This window comes from Phacochoerus africanus, chromosome 15 (assembly GCF_016906955.1).
Source record: "Phacochoerus africanus isolate WHEZ1 chromosome 15, ROS_Pafr_v1, whole genome shotgun sequence".
Lineage (NCBI taxonomy): Eukaryota > Metazoa > Chordata > Mammalia > Artiodactyla > Suidae > Phacochoerus > Phacochoerus africanus.
Genome location: NC_062558.1, coordinates 55,717,820 through 55,734,811, shown reverse-complemented (window position 1 = coordinate 55,734,811; position 16,992 = coordinate 55,717,820). Strand labels below are relative to the sequence as shown.

General features: G+C 47.7%; 1 protein-coding gene across 1 annotated transcript in view; it reads right to left on the bottom strand.

The window, feature by feature from the left end:
- Window positions 1-1,533: 1,533 nt before the first annotated feature.
- The window catches only part of LOC125116954 (integral membrane protein GPR137B-like), a 30,322-nt gene continuing 14,863 nt past the window's right edge, over window positions 1,534-16,992 (bottom strand). Inside the window, 5 exon segments of the mRNA XM_047762655.1 lie at window positions 1,534-1,802; window positions 5,052-5,201; window positions 8,036-8,218; window positions 8,220-8,259; window positions 12,392-12,534. Of these exon segments, the coding sequence (XP_047618611.1) occupies window positions 1,560-1,802; window positions 5,052-5,201; window positions 8,036-8,218; window positions 8,220-8,259; window positions 12,392-12,534 (759 nt within the window). The 3' untranslated portion in view covers window positions 1,534-1,559.

Below are 16,992 nucleotides of genomic sequence, written 5' to 3'. Positions count from 1 at the left end.
CCTCAGAACTATTCTAGAGGCTGCCTTCTGGGCGAAAGTCCTCAGTGTGTCTTCAAAAACACCCTGGAACTCATAGTTCTCACATTGTGCAATTTTTATTTGTTGACAGTTTTGGCAACCATGAAGGGGCCCAGAGCAGACTTCTCTCCTTTGCCTGAATGCTTCCAGGATCTGGAGCCCTGGTACCAGCAGGGCCCACTGTGCCCATCTACCTCCTTAGGGAATCTAAATGAATATGGGTGAGTCTCTCCTGGTTTGTGGATCTTCTGATAATTGGTTGATGATCTTGAGTCTAGTTGGATTCATTTTCACTGTGCCACAATGGGAACTCCTAGTCTTAACTTTATTTTCCCCCTAGTCCTGGCTCACTAGTGACTCTCCAGAGATAAGGAAAAGAAACAAGATAAAACACAACAGCTTGGCTATTATATCTAGGCTTTCCTTGCTACCCACACTTTGCTCACATTGGCCAAAAACTATTCACTGTACTTTTCTGTGGGCTTCATAGATCCGTGATTCAAACTCTACCACTGGTTCTACAGATGGAGTAACTCAAGGAGCAAAGCTCCTCTGAGCTTCCTCACTTTACTGGGTCAAAACCCTTTCTGTCCCACCCTCCTAAAATCATTTATAGGAAACTGGTTGAGCAGAAATGTGACCGAACTAGGGAAGTGGCTTTAGCATTACTCATAACGAGGTACAACTTCTCTATCACCCGATCACCTAATTACCATCCAGCGTAACACATGGGTGAAGAACTGAATTACTACTCTCCATTTTCATTGGCTAAAATAAAAGCTTCTATATTTGGTTCACAGCAGGTCAAGACCCAAAGACTAGTGAAGCTGTTGTTGCATTAAAAAAAAAAAACAAAAACAAAAGGAGTGCCCGTCGTGGCTCAGTGGTTAACGAATCCGACGGAACCGGGTTCGATCCCTGGCCTTGCTCAGTGGGTTAAGGATCCGCGACGTTGCCGTGAGCTGTGGTATAGGTCACAGACGTGGCTCGGATCCTGCGTTGCTGTGGCTCTGGCATAGGCCGACGGCTAGCTCTGGCATAGGCCAACGGCTATAGCTCCCATTAGACCCCTAGCCTGGGACCCTCCATATGCCACGGGAGCAGCCCTAGAAAAAGACAAAACAACAACAACAACAAACAAAAACCCTGATCCCTCTCTCTCCAGGCCCCAAGATGCAACTTGCTTTCATTTTTTTAAAATAAAATAAGGCTAAACTGAAAAACAAATTTCCTTCAAAGGACAAGGGAAAAGAGTCTCAACCCAACAGATAAGGGAACTTTTTTTTTCTTTTGTCCTTTTAGGGCTGTACCCATGGCATACGGTGGTTCCCAGGCGAGGGGTCCAATCAGAGCTGTAGCCATTGGCCTACTCCACAGCCACAGCAGCACAGGATCCAAGCTGTGGCTGTGACCTACACCATAGCTCACGGCAACACCGGATCCTTAACGCACTGAACAAGGCCAGGGATCGAACCCGCAACCTCATGGATGCTAGTCGGGTTCGTTAAACCGCTGGGCCACATCGGGAACTCTGGAACTTTTCATATCAGAAGAGGATGGAAGAGGCTCTCAACTGAAAATCTCAAAATATTCCAACTGCAGGCTCTGTGATGAGAATGCGGAGATATTTTCTGCAAACACAGAGGTTTACTTACAAGGTCCTTCGTAGGATTTCTGACTCGGAAGAAGTAAACGACTAGGGTGGTAGGTAAGAGTTCCCACACAAAAAGGACCACGCCAAACACCACGTATCCAGCATCTCCCAGCTGATTCTTCAGATCTGCCTGTTGAAAAGAGGAGAAAATGGAAAGTCAGTAGATTGAGGGCAGAGGAAATATGTCAATTCCGTTCTTTCCAACGGGAACAGAGACTAATTCTAATTATCATACATTCTTTTCCCCTAAAGCACACAAGTCAAAATCAAATAACACTAACAGTCCCAACCTCAGGTGCGGAGTCATTTCAAGCAAACAGTATAGTTATTTTCTTCAAAATGCTCAAAGATGAAAACTGCCAACTTCTGATGTTTTATTCTCTCATCCTCCAAAAGTCTTCCTTACATCCAAATAAGTCGCTCTTTTTATCAACAACTAAATAATGAGAACATCCTGTGGCCTTCTTCTAATTCCTGAGAGCAGCATATCACATTTTACCTTTGGTCTCATCCTTGGGATAAACTCGTTGGCTTTTAAAGTTCTCTTCCTGTTAAGGACATCCTGTTATTTAGACTTGAAAGCTTATTGCAGGATGGGCAGTCTAGAAAACAAGTCTCTGAGCCCAGGAGCAAAACCTCCTAGACTAGTGGGCTGGGCTGAGCAGGCTGGATGTAGCAGCGGCTCCCCGCTCTGGAGGCGGAGGGCAGGTGTGTGAGCTCGTGTCTGGGTAACTGTCTATCATTTCAAAGGAGGCCAGCACCAACCTCAGGCCATAAAGGGCCAATCCCCTGAATAGAATCCTTCTGCCTTCTCTGCTCCATCATGTTTAAAGCACAGTGACCAAAACCAATCATGCTTTTCTCCACAAAGATTACTCTCTCAAACTCTGCCTTTCAAATGCCACCTGTACGTCTCAATCATGTGTTGTGTCTGCTTCTTCCACTCTATGCAAATAATCTGCCACTTGGGGTTCTGGTTGCTTCCTCCTAGACTGTTTTGGTTGCATCATGCAGATCTTTTAAGGGCTGCCCCTAAAGACAACAGAATTTTTTGCTTTTAGGGCTGCACCTACGGCATGTGGAAATTCTCGGGCTAGGGGTGGAATTGGAGCTACAACTGCTGGCCTACATCGCAGGCCACAGCAATGCCAGATCTGAGCTGCATCTGCGCCCTACACCACAGCTCATGGCATCACAACTCAGATCCTCAACCCACTGAGTGAGGCCAGGGATCAAACCTGCATCCTCATGGAGACTATGTCAGGTTCTTAACTCGCTAAGCCACAAAGGGAACTCCAAGAAAATAGAATTTTTTTAATTGTGATTGTATTTTAAATTCACTAAAATTATAAGCTCTTAATGGAAAGAAACCTTGAAATAATTATTCAATTATTCAATTGCTAAAACCAATTCTCTGCTGTTTAATGGAGATGGAGTCTCAGTTTGGGAAGATGAAGTAGGTTCTGGAGACGGCTGATGGTAATGGCTGCACATGACGTAAATGTACCTAATGTCACTGAACTGGATGGTTACAAATGATTAAAAAAGTCAATTTTCTGTATATCTTATTACAATAAAAACCCTTTGTGTATGATGAATAATAAGTCTCTATTATTGCTTAGATTTTTCTGTATGATTGCTCACTACAGGGCACACCCTCAGCAGTGCCTTGCCCTATTTCCCTCCATTCTACACTTGTGCTGGTGGGGGTGGGGGTGACTGCTGCTGCTTGAATCCCTTCTAATTAGAACACCTTGCAGGTGCCTCTTCCAGAGTTCATCATGTCTTCAGTTTTAACTTTACATGGTCATTTTTCTCTCTCCTCCAGAGTCTTTTTTTTTTTTTTTTTTTGGCCATACCTATGGCATGTGGAAATTCTTGGACCAGGGATCAAACCCAAGCCGCAGCAGTGACACAAGCCACTGTAGTGACAATGCGGTATGCTTAACCCACTGTGCCACAAGAGAACTCCTCCTCCAGAGTCTTAATTCAGTGCAAGGTTTGAGCACTCCTGGGATTTTAGCAGTGGATTTGGGAGTTCCCGCTGTGGTGATGTGGGATAAGATTCTTACTGCAGTGGCTTGGGTCTCTGCAGAGGCGCAGGTTTGATCCCTGGCCCAGCCGGGCCCAGGGGGTTTTGATCTGGAGTTGCCACAGCTGCAGCTAGGATTTGAGCCCTGGCCTGGGAACTTCCATATGCTGCAAGTGTGGCCATAAAAAGAGAGAGAGAGAGAAAGAAAAAGTGAATATGTCCATGATTAAGTATTCAGTGTTCTTCCAGGAAAGCTCAGGAGCATTTATAATTCAATCCAATAGACTCCTACTACGGCAGTTCTATTTCTTTATTGTATGGCCTTATCTGTGTGTCTCTTTCCTCTAGGAGACAAAACTCCCATGGGCAAGGACAGGTTTATTCCTTTTGTGCCCTCAGCACTCTGTCCAGGGCCAGAGACAAAGAATCAATACTTCTCCAATGAGAGAAGCCTACCTAATTCTCATTCTTTTTTCTTTGGAGCTTTTGTGAACAAAGATGACAGATGACATTTCACTACCTTTGTTTACTTCCTTCAAATTGATGAATTTCTAGAGTATGTCATAAAAAAGAAAAAATTTCATAAGGAGACGTAAAATGGGCTCGTACTAACTCCTTAATATTCTTGGCACTTTTGTCTAGAATTCCTCAAAGGCTCCATTTTCCTTTATCTGCTCCATTTAAAAAAAAAAAAAACTTCACAGTTTCACATGTTTTCTGAAACCTGAAGACAATTTGTTTTACCTGAGCAAATTTCACCCTTTAATAAAATCATACTTTATTCATTTATTTGCATGGCCACACCTGCAGCATGTGGAGGTTCCCAGGCTACGGGTCAAACTGGAGCTGCAAGCTGCTGGCCTACACCACAGCCACAGCAACGCCAGATCCGAGCCACATCTGCGACCTACACCACAGCTCATGGCAATGCCGGATCCTTAACCCACGGAGTGAGGCCAGGGATCAAACCCACGTCCTCACAGATAAGAGTCAGGTTCTTAACCTGTTGAGCCACAACAGGAACCATATTTATATGAAAGCACTCTAAAAAATGTAAGCATTGGTAACAAAAGCCCCAGAAAGTAGAAAGGAGTGTGTGTGTATATGTGTGTGTATGTGTGTGTGTGTGTGTGTGTGTTTCCTAGTTTTCTCAGAAGACATGTGAGCTGGAACAAGGCAGGCGCTGATCCCATGATACAGGTCAGGATGCAGACACCAGCCAGGGAAGGGACCCTCGAGGTCACCCAGCTGTCAGGCAGCAGGAGCAAGGAGCTTACCCGCTCTGCCAGGTGGGATTCTGCAAACAATGAGCTGGGGGGGGGGGGGCCCTTGTCGGCACCCACTGACCTGATCTGACACGTTGTACCAGTCGTAATCAAAGGAATGGACATTCTTGCTCTGGGAGAAGGAGAGGATGAACAGGTTGTAGCAGGCTCGGGAGGTGTAGAGCAGGATGACGGTCACACCAACGGCAGTCACCTGACACACGGAGGAGCCCTGGAAAAGCAGGCACCATGAGAGGGGGGCATCGTTCCAGGCCCAGGACCCCCGCCTGCTCCCAGACGGTGGCTGCCTTCGGACCACCGCCTCCTCCAAGCTCCTCCTCCTCCATCCTCAGACCTTTGCCCCACGTACAAACCTTACCTCACTCCACATCCACCCTAAGATGTCCAAGTATCTTCAGAGAGAGGCTTCAGAACCTGAGGCTTGACCTGCAGATGCCTTAAATATGAGCCATTCGCCTAAGTCAGTCCTGGCTGGGTCAGAACAAGAAAGTCTGGTAGCATGTTCTGCTAAATCCTCTAAGCGCTGCTTCTCAGCTCTGAGGATCCTCTCAGCTCAGGAACTCAGGGCCCATCCCCTGGCTTGAGGACAAGCAAGCCTCTGCAGACGGCTGGCGGCCGGCGGCCCTGAGGACGGTGGCTCTGAGCAGTGGGCACGTCCTCAGAGCCCAGCACCTTCCAGGCCGGGGGTGCCAGAGTCCCATTGTGACTCAAGGCTTGGATTAGAAGGAAATCGGGGATCTGTGCCCCCACCGGATGAAGCATCAATTTCCAAAGTCAGCAAGGGACCCTTAGCTAGAAACAGCTAACATAACCAAAAACACAGACCTCAACTTTTGAGTTCTGCATTTGGAAATCACTAACTAAATCCAAGATATTATTTTATTTTGCCAGTAGTGGTTTATTAGTGTGTTTGCCATAAGGGTGACCTAAAATAGGACCCCTCCTATTAAGACCACAATTCTTTCTTTTGTTTTTTTTTGTTTTTTGTTTTTGTTTTTTTAGGGCCGCACCCACAGCATATGGAGGTTCCCAGGCTAGGGATCGAATCAGAGCTACAGCTGCCTATGCCACAGCCACAACAACACCAGATCTGAGCTGAGTCTGCAACCTACACCACAGCTCATGGCAACACCGGATCCCTAACCCATTGGAGCAAGGCCAGGGATTGAACCTGCGTCCTCATGGATGCTAGTCAGGGTCAGGTTTGCTAACCACTGAGCCATGACGGGAACTCTTTTTTTTTTTTTTTTTTTGGCACAATCCTACTTTTAGAAAGTCTTGAATAACTCTTATATAGGAGACAATAGAAATAATAAAGTTGAGGCAAAATCAAGTCTAAAGTTCGTCAACATTTATCAGTGAAAAGACTGCCACCCTAACTTCTGGGACTCTGCAAGAGCTGCATCAAATCACAAGGTGCCCTGCTGAAGGCTTCATGTCTTTGAAGTTGGAGGCACAGATTTTAATCTACTGGGTGCTCCCAAAGACACAGAATTGTGGACAGTAGAGCCCCTCAAGTCTTCAGACCAAAGCTGTCCTGGCGACATGGGCCACCTGGCAAGGAGGACAAAGGGGCACCCCAGGGCATGGCGCCACTGAACTTGAGAAGCAGAGCAGCTGTGAAATCACTCAACCGGTTGCTCCACCAGGGAGAAAACCATGGTCCAGGGTGGGGGGCAATGTGCTAGGGGGGCCGGGGTCCTGTGGCCAGCGATGGCACAGGACATTGGATCCCGACCTCCACACCTCATCAGGCTTCTCAGTAGAGGGGAGCCAGGACCAGGTTGGTGAGGGTCACCCTCAAACCACTGCTCCAGTCAGCAACCCGCCCCTCTCTGTAACTTGGGGGGTGGGGGAGCAGGAGCAGACACAGGCTCCAGGGCAGGTGAGGGGGGGCACAGCAGCAAAAGCAGGGAATGGGCAGGGCTGCCCTCTCTCAGCCTGTCTGGCTCCATCTCTGAACTCTCACTGTGAGAAGCACTGAACCCCGGGAGCAGTTCCCACTATCAAGGGGGACCCTCTCAGGGGCACGGGCAATGCAGGAGTTGGCAGCACCTGAGTCTCCCCGCCACTATGATGGGGTGGTGGAGACAACAGACCCCAGAGCCTGGCTCTGCACCTCCCAGCTGTGTAACCAGGGGCAAGCCTCTGGACTCTCTATATGCCTCAGTTTCCCTGTCTATCAAGTGGGTGATGCCTATTCCCACAGAGCTGAGAGGGTTACACTAGTTTCTACACGCCGAGTGCTTATAAAAGTGCCTCAACACGGGGAATATGAGATGTGTGCTGCTATGAATACTAGTGGCACAATCAAACCCACTAGCCCTTTAAAATATCACTTAGGAGTTCCCTGGTAGTGCAGTGGGTTAAGGACTTGGCATTGTCACTGCAACGGCTCAGGTCACTGCTGTGGCAAAGGTTCAGTCCTTGGCTTAGGAAACTTCCACATACTGCAGGTGCAGCCAAAGAAAAAAGATCTTTTAAACCACTGTATCAATAAACCAGAGACCTGCCCCTCTGCCAGTAATTCTGCACACTCCAATACACCCAAAGCCACCCAGAGTGAACTCTTCTCACATACCAGGTTCAATGAACTACAGGTCAGGTGTCTGAGGCATCTGTTGAGTTGTTTACAAAACAGGAGACTTTTTTTTTTTTTTAATAGCCACATCCACAGCATATGGAAGTTCTTGGGCCAGGGACTGAAACTGAGCCGTAGCTGTGGCAATGCCAGATCCTTTAACCCACTGCACCAGGTCAGGAATCGAACCTACACCTCCACAGCAACCCGAGTTGCTGCAGTCAGATTCTTAACCCACTGAGCCACAGAAGACTATTTTACATCTTTTTTGGGGTTTTTTTTTTGGCCACGCCTGTGGCATGTGGAAGTTGCCAGGCCAGGGATCAAACCTGTGCCATAGCAGTGACCCAAGCTGCTGCAGGGACAACACCAGACCCCAAACTCACTGTGTCACAAGGGAACGCCCAGGAGACTATTTTGGAAGCAGTTTAATGGAGGGACCCTCGACCACATCCCCACCTTACCTTGGACTCCAAGTAAATGTTGGCTAAGGACATCTTGGAGATTTTGTAGAGACAGATGGACAGGGAGACAGCGCAGAGCACGAAGAGCGTGTCGTTAATGGCCACGCGCACGGAGACGATGACCTTCCTCTCCCAGCTTCCTGTCTTCACCAACACCGCGCAGGTTAAATTCACCAGGAGGAAAAATGAGGCTGATGAAGAGTGAGGCCAGATACAGGGGCAACCTGGGAGGACCAGAGAGATTTAAGGCACCCTTCCCTGCAGGGTGCCTGTACGTTCCGGATCAATCCAGAGGGAAACTGATTTTTTTTTTTTTTTTTTGCTTTTTAGGGCTGCACCTGAGGCATATGGAAGCTCCCGGGCTAAGGGTTGAATTGGAGCTACAGCCACTGGCCTACAGCACAGCCACAGCCACACCAGATCCTTAATCCACTGAGCGAGGCCACGGATGGAACGCGCAGCCTCATGGCTACTAGTCAGATTCGTTTCCACTGAGCCACGAAGGGAACTCCCAATTTTTTTTTAATATGATTTTTATTTTTTTTCCATCATAGCTGGTTTACAGTGTCTGTCAATTTTCTACTGTACAGCAAAGTGACCCATACACATGCATATACACATTCTTTTTCTCACAGTATCATACTCCATCCTAAGTGACTAGATACAGTTCCCAGTGCTATACAGCAGGATCTCATTTCTTATCCATTCCAAAGGCAATACTTTTCATCTCTTAACCCAAAATCCCAGTCCACCCCACTCCCCCTGCACCCCCATGTGGCAACCACAAGTCTGTTCTTCAAGTCCATGATTTTTTTTTTCCCTGTGGAAAGGTTCATTTGTGCTGTATATTAGATTCCAGATATAAGTCATATATGTTATTGTCTTTCTGACTTACTTCACTTAGTATGAGAGTCTCAAATTCCATCCATGCTGATGCAAATGGCATCCAATTTTTTATTATTATTATTATTTTTTTTTTTTGGTTAAATGCTAGACATAGAACACACCAAAGTGAATACCTAAGACCTTGGGCTTCAGAAGTTCTGGACTACATGTTCATTGCAGCACTATTCACAATAGCCAAGACATGGAATCAACCCAAATGTCCACTGATAGATGATTGGATTAGGAAGACACGTGTGTGTTGTGTGTGTGTGTGTTGTGTGTGTGGGTGTAACAATGGAATCACTACTCAGCCATAAAAAAAAAGAACAAAATCATGCCATGTGCAGCAACATGGATGGAACTAGAGACTCTCATCCTGAGTGAAGTAAGTCAGAAAGAGAAAGACAATACCATATGATATCACTTATACATGGAATCTAACATACAGCACAAATGAACCTTTCCACAGAAAAGAAAATCAATGGACTTGGAGAATAGACTTGTGGTTGTCAAGGGGGAAGGGGGACGGAGTGGGAGGGACTGGGAGCTTGGGGTAAATAGATGTAGAATGTTGCCTTCGAATGGATTAGCAATGGGATCCTGCTGTGTAGCACTGGGAACTCTGTCTAGTCACTTATGATGGAACACGTAATGTGCTATCTATACAGTAGAAAAAATATATAAATAAATAAATGATTTTAAAAAATAAAATAAATTACAAATTAACTACAAGCTGTGCAGGAAGGTCCTTTAACCAAGTTTGCCTTCCCTGCCCTGGGGCTGTGAGGACAGATGGGCCTATGGGTACCTGCACCCACCACTCACAGGATCACCCACCACTCTCAGGGATGCAGGAGAAGAGCCAGGCACAGAGGTAGAGCGTGAACCACTCTGCGCCAAGAACGTGGGCCTAATCGCCCTGTGTGAGCCTTTAGGGCCGTCATCCAAAAACAGTATCAATAACAGCAAGTTTGCAAGCTGTTTCTGAGGACCAAGTGAGATAATGTTAAAAAGGGTTTTTATCCTGCAAGTCATGGAGTCTGGGTAGCACCCCCTTTTGCTGGGAGGGCTCCCAGGGGCGGGCTGCCATGAGGAAGCCTCTGCCTCAGCACCGTGCCCGGGGCTGGAGGGGACAAGCTGTGTCACTGGCCAGTTTTAACTTGCAGCTTGTCAGAGCTCCACGCTGCCTAGGGGACCTGGGCAAGGCCTCAGGGAAGGCTTCTCAGATTTACTAAAACCAAAATCAGAAGTTCACCTTTTGTGTTCCTTTCCACATCTGTTTACATCAGGTAGACATCACTCAATGGGGCCAACAAGGAACAGACTGGTTTGGCTAAAACACAGACCATTTCTGCTGAATGTGTTTGCAAATCCAAAAGCAGAAAGTCATGAACTAAAGCAGGCTGGAAGCTAGGGGGTGATGTTGGGGTCCTCTGAAGCCATCAGAGACCAGGACACAGAAACCTGGATCCCAGGCCCAGCTCCAGACATCTCGCCACCAACAGGAGCCCTGGAAGTGACTTGGGGGGGGGGCGTGCATGAATGGTGCAGCTGTAGTTTTATTCCCTGCCTTCAGATGTCAGGGTGATGAGATACCTCCCCCCACCTCAGCCAACCCAAGCTAATCCGAATGGGATTTCAAATCTTGCAATTAATGACTTACAACCCACTGGCAAAGGCTCTCACGTAATTTTTAGAACCCACATTCTACCAAAGGAATTTGGCCGACCTCACTCCTTCCCATCCTTCAGATCTTAGTTCAGCTATTTGTTCTTCAAAGAAGCCTTTCCTGACTCCTTCCTGCACCCCCCAAGTACACACATGCACACAGCGTGCATGCGTGCATACATACACACACACACACACACACACACACACACACACAGGATGCGGGCTCCCTGAGACCTGCTTTCCCTGTACTTTAACTTCACAGACTTATCACCAATTTACAATGAAGCACACGGACTATACGGTCTGACCAGCACCTGCTTCCTCCAGGGCAGGACTCTCCATGAGGGTAGAGGTTTTGGCTCTTTCCCTCACCCCCTCCACCCACACTGTACATAGTAGGAGCTCAATAAGTTTGTTGAAGAGGGAGGGAGGGCAGAAGGAAAGAGAGATGTGCATTTGAACCCAAAAAGCATCAATCAGGAGTTCCCGTCATGGCTCCGCAGTTAACGAACCCAACTAGCATCCATGAGCAGCAGGTTTGATCCCTAGTCTCGCTCAGTGGATTGAGGATCTGGCATTGCCGAGAGCTGTGGTATAGGTCACAGACAGGGGCTTGGATCCTGTGTTGCTGTGGCTGTGGCGGAGGCCAGCGGCTACAGCTACAATTGGACCCCTAGCCTGGGAACCTCCATATGCTGTGGGTGTGGCCTTAAAAAGATGAAAAAAGACAAAGAAAAAAAAAAAAGTATCAGATCCCTGAACAGGAGCTGCCCTTTCTTCTCTTTCCTCCAGACCCTCCATTGCAGCAGCTACCAGACCCTCCCGTTTCTTGGGGAAACAATCTAAACTTGAACACTCATCTCTTTCAAGGTCAGAGAAAGGACTGCAGGTTTTTCCCAGAGCCCTGCACTGGGGGCTGAGATAACAAGACAGGAAAGAAAGGGCTTGGAAAATACTGGAGGGCTGGATGAGGTGCATGGGAGAGAGGATGGAATAGCTACAGGGACAGCAAGGCAGGGAAGGATGCTCAGCTTGGGTGGAAGCACAAGTCCCAAAGGGGTGGGAGAGAGACCCAAGGGGCAGGCAGGACAGCTGGGGGACCCTCTAGGTTGAGAAGCAAAGGCGTGACCCACGTGGCCATGTCTGTCTGAGAAAGATGGAGCCGGCGGAGTATGGAAGGGATGAAGAGACAGGAGAGACGAGGGTGCTGGGGAGGGACTGGGTGCAGGGTGATGCCATTAGAGGAGTAAGAGGAATGCATGGGGCGGTTGGGGGTGAGGGGGGGCAACACACTGGGCCCAGAGCATGGCCTGGTGTGACCAGCACCCCCTGGAGTTGGGCTGCGTGGGGTGATGGCAGACAGTGCTCTGAAGACTCAGAGATTCAACTCTATGTGTAGTTAAGCACTGAAAGCTTTTCGAGCAGCATCAGGTTTTCCTGGAAAAATGAACATGAATTTGTTGCCAAGGACAGGTTCTCATAAAGGACGTGATTGCGGGTCCAAGCCCTTCCAATCCGCCCCGCTCTCTCACGGTTCCTGCTGTTCCCTCTGCATGGAGGGTCTTGGCCCCGCTCTTCCCAGCCAGCTACAGCTCAGCCAGCAAGTCTCTCCCAAAGACCAGAAGGCCCTCCCTGCTGGCCACCATGGCTCCCGTCACAGCCCACTGCTGCAGCTGTCCGGTCCTGGATGCTGCCATCCCTGCCCCCACTCACCAATCAGAGCTTGGGGAGGGAAGCCCCCACCCTGGCATCTCCTGGGCCCAAATGCCATGCTGGGCTCACGGCAAGCACCCAGTCCACCTGCCCGATTCTTCGAGTGCCCGAAGCACCACTTCACATTTGCCCGTTGCTAAGACCAGGATCACCTTGCCAGGAGGGACGCTGTACCTCTGATGGGGGACTGCTTCTTCCCTTCCTGAATCTGCTGTCAAGCCGTGGTGCACCTTGGGGAGGATGGCAGGTCGGCATCAGGGAATGCAAAATGTGTATGACCTGGAGGCTGTACTGTACCAACCAAGCCAGGCGTCAGCTCCCTGGCCCCTCACAACTCCAGCGGGAGGCACTTCGATGTCCTCCCCCATAGGGCTACTGAGGCTGGGGGGAGGGGGAGGTGTGGTGTCCGGGCTCCTGGTAAATTCTTATGGTCCTTATCTGCCCTTGCCATGTTCCCACAGTGGTGGGGGGCATCGGCCATCAGCACCCAAAGCTGAAATTCTAATTAAACTATTCCCTGGTCAGGAGTTCCCGTCGTGGCGCAGTGGTTAACGAATCCGACTAGGAACCATGAGGTTGCGGGTTCGGGCCCTGCCCTTGCTCAGTGGGTTAACGATCCAGCGTTGCCATGAGCTGTGGTGAAGTTTGCAGACGCGGCTCGGATCCTGCGTTGCTGTGGCTCTGGCGTAGGCCGGTGGCTACAGCTCTGATTCAACCCCTAGCCTGGGAACCTCCATATGCCTCGGGAGCGGCCCAAGAAACAGCAACAACACCAACAACAACAACAAAAAAGACAAAAGACAAAAAAAAAAACTATTCCCTGGTCAAACCACATCACCATCAATTATGACAACTCTATATTATACATCATCCAAAACACCAAGTACCTTCCTACTATCTCCAAAACAAATTTACAAAAATTTCCCATGCCAAACATACAGACATGTGACCCAAAAAGCACGACTCACCAAAATGAAACCATCCACATGATAATGTACTTATTGCTCTCGTAACGGCGTCAGGGACATGGAGACACAGAGCCAGGATCAGTCACCAAAAAAATGCATTCTGGTTCCCTGAAAGCCCTGTTTGTTATTGCTTTACTATTATCTGTGTGAAGAACACACTCTGGAAACATCCAGAACCCTCTGGAATCAGCCCTTTTGCTCAGGCCCCCTGCTGGTGCATGCACACACGCTCTATCCATTGGATGGCACGGTGTAGACATTGAGCTTTTTCAGAGGACATCTCCTGGGTATCGTTCCAAATACCATGGTGGATGTAAGTTCTTACTCTTCTTTCTTTACTACAAAGTCATACAGGACCCCTAGAGGACACGGGGAACAGCAAACAAGGAAACCAGGCACAGCTTGCCACCCAGACGGTATGGCACCCACACTGCGGGCCTGTCCTGGCCACCCCATCCGTCCTAGATGCTCACATGACGGCCGCCCAGCCTCCGCTCCTCTCCTTCCCTCCCCTGCCCTCATCTGCTGTGTGGGACCCAGAGGACTCAGAGCGTGACACCAGGTGGCCCCTCCTCTGTGACATGGGGCCAACCCCTCCACTCTGACCTCACACGGGCCCTGTGCTTCTCTGATGTCACCCCGGGAGCCACCAGGCCTCACCCTCGTCAAGAGCAACTTCTAGAAACAGGTGTCATGCCTGCCATCATCACTTCCTCTGCAGGTAACACCTGCTGGCCCCGTGTTCTCCCACTACCCACTCACTGACCCCACAGGTGTGACCTCCCCCACCTTCCCAGAGCCCCCCATCTGAGCCTGTCCCCGGAGACCCTGGTCCCTCCTCCTCCTCTTCTTCCCCCAAAGTGACAGCATCTGTGGCTTTTCTGCTCTGCATGCTCTTCCGCGGAAAACATGTCCACTCCTCCAGCATCAGTCACAGCTTTCTTGCAACCAAGTGAAAGGCTCTTGTCTCAAACCTGCCTCTGTCCAAGGCGACTCACATTCCAAACAGCCTGCCATTGAGGCCTACATTCAAGCTCCAGCCCCTGATGTTCCTCCTCCAGCCTGTCCCTAAGTTTTCCTAGGAATCTGCAAGGGACAGGTTCCAGGACTCCAGGCCCATCCCCAAATCCCAAGGATGCTCAAGTCCCTTAAATACAATAATGCAGAACCTTTCACTTAAGGGACTGTGGGCCCTTCCCACCTTCTATATCTACAGCTGTGGAACCTGTGGATACACAGAGCTGACTGGAACCAAAATGCCACCATCATTCCCACCATAATTTTCGCAGACTCCTAAACTGTTAAAACCTTTGACTCCACTCCTCGTTCAGGCTGTGATGCTCAACAGATGCTTCTATCCAATCTCCTATCCGTGCTTCCTTCCCGCCCTCAACCCCCAGCACACGGCCTCACACCTTCCAGACAGAACTAATGTGGCATTTCCTAATTCACCTGTCCCCTAAACCCCATCCTCGCACCCTCTGATCCCCTGCCCCCAAAGCTAGGTCACTCCGTGGGAACCCAAGGTGCTAAGCCAGTCTACTCGCTGTCCCCAAACCTGGCCAGGTGCCCCCACATCCCTGTCTTTATGCAAGTGGCTCTCTCTGACCCCTGATTTCCATCTGGGAAATCCTGCTCTCTGAGCCTAAAGGATTACCTGCTAAACAAAAGTCTCTTCGTGTCCTAAAGAAACAGGCTGAATTACGAGACTTAAAACAATACCAAAAAGGTATGGGAGTTCCTGCTGTGGCTCAGCAGTTAATGAACCCAACCAGTATCCATGACGACACGTGTTCAATCCCTGTCTTTGCTCAGTGGGTTAAGGATCTGGTGTTGCCGTGAGCTGTGGTGTAGGTCACAGATGTGGCTCAGATCCCAAGTTGCTGCGGCTGTGGCCAGCAGCTACAGCTCTGATTCGACCCCTAGCCTGGGAACCACTATATGCCATGGGTGCCACCGTAGAAAAGGCAAAAAGACAAATAAATAAATAAATAAATAAAAAGATGACCTACTGAATAGGTGAAAATATTCGCAAATGATATGACAAATAAGGTGTTAATATCCAAAATGTATAAATAGCTCACACAACTCAATATAAAAGCAAAACAAAACAAAACATGCAATTAATAGCTGGGCGGAAGACCTGAACAGATATTTTTCCAGAGAGGACATGCAAAGGACCAACAGGCACAAAGAAAGTTGCTTAACATTGTTAATCATCAGAGAAATGCAAATTAAAATCACAACAACAAATTGCTTCACATCTATCAGAAAGGCTATATGATCAAAACAACACAAATTAATGTTTGCGAAGATGTGGAGAAAAGGGAAACTACACACTGTTAGTGGGAATGGAAATTGGTACAGCCACTATGGAAAACAGTATGGAGGCATCTCAAAGAACTAAAAATAGAACTACCACATGACCCAGCAATCCCACTTCTGGATATGTCTGAAAAAAACAAAACAAAACAAAACATTATTTCGAAGATACATGCACCCCAATGTTCATAGCTGCATTATTTACAATGGCCAAGATATGGAAACAACCCAAGTGTCCATCCACAGATGAATGGATTAAGAAGATGTACATATATACAATGGAATACTACTCAGACATAAAAAAGAATGAAATTTTGATATTTGCAACAACGTGGAGGGTTTATGTTAAGTGAAATAAGTCAGAGAAAGACAAATACCGTATGTTAGCATTTATATGTAGAATCTACAAAATAAACTAGTGAATATAACAAAAAACAATAGAATCACAGGTGTAGAGGACAAACTAGTGGTTACCAGTGAGAAGGGGGAGGGGGAAGGGGCAAGACAGTAGTAGAGGATTAAGAGGTACAAACTACTAGGTATACAATAAATAAGTAACAAGGACATACTGGCCAGCACAGGAAATATAGCCAATATTTTATATTAACTTTAAATGAAGTAATTAAAGAAATTTTGAATCACTGTGTTGGACACCTGAAACTAATGTAATATTGTATACCAAATATACCTCAATAAAATTTCTTGAATTAAATAGAATTTTAAAAAAGAAAAGAAACTGCCACAAGTTGGTGAACTGAAATCTCAAGTTCTGATCTGAAATCTCAAGTCCTATTCTCAAAGGAGAATATTTAAAACTGGGAATGATAGTAAAATAACCCTTTGTTTTCCTACTGCGTATCTCTGTGAGGCTGGGGTTTCCTCATTTATGTCAATCAAAATGACATATCACAAGAGACTAAGTATGCAAATATGAGAATTCTTCTGTCTTAAGCCAGGCACAAGGAGATTTGCAAATTTATAAAATTGCTACACTTCTTACTACATCTTTTGTTTTGGAAAAAGTGGTTGTTTCCATAAAATATATGTTATTTATTTTCACATGCAAGGAATATATACTTTTTTCTTTTTTAACATCTTTTGAGGGCTGTACCTGTGGTATATGGAGGTTCCCAGGCTAGGGGTCAAATTGAAGCTATAGCCCCTGGCCTACACCACAGCCACAGCAAGGCAGGATCCGAGCTGCGTTTGTGACCTACACCACAGCTCAGGCAACGCCAGATGCTTAACACACTGAGCGAGGCCAGGGATCGAAACTGCGTCCTCATGGATGCTAGTCAGATTTGTTTCCACTAAGTCATGAGGGGAACTCCATTATTTTTATTTTTTTCATTTTAATAAATGAATTCATAAATGGCTCTGAGCGCTGTTGTAAAGAAG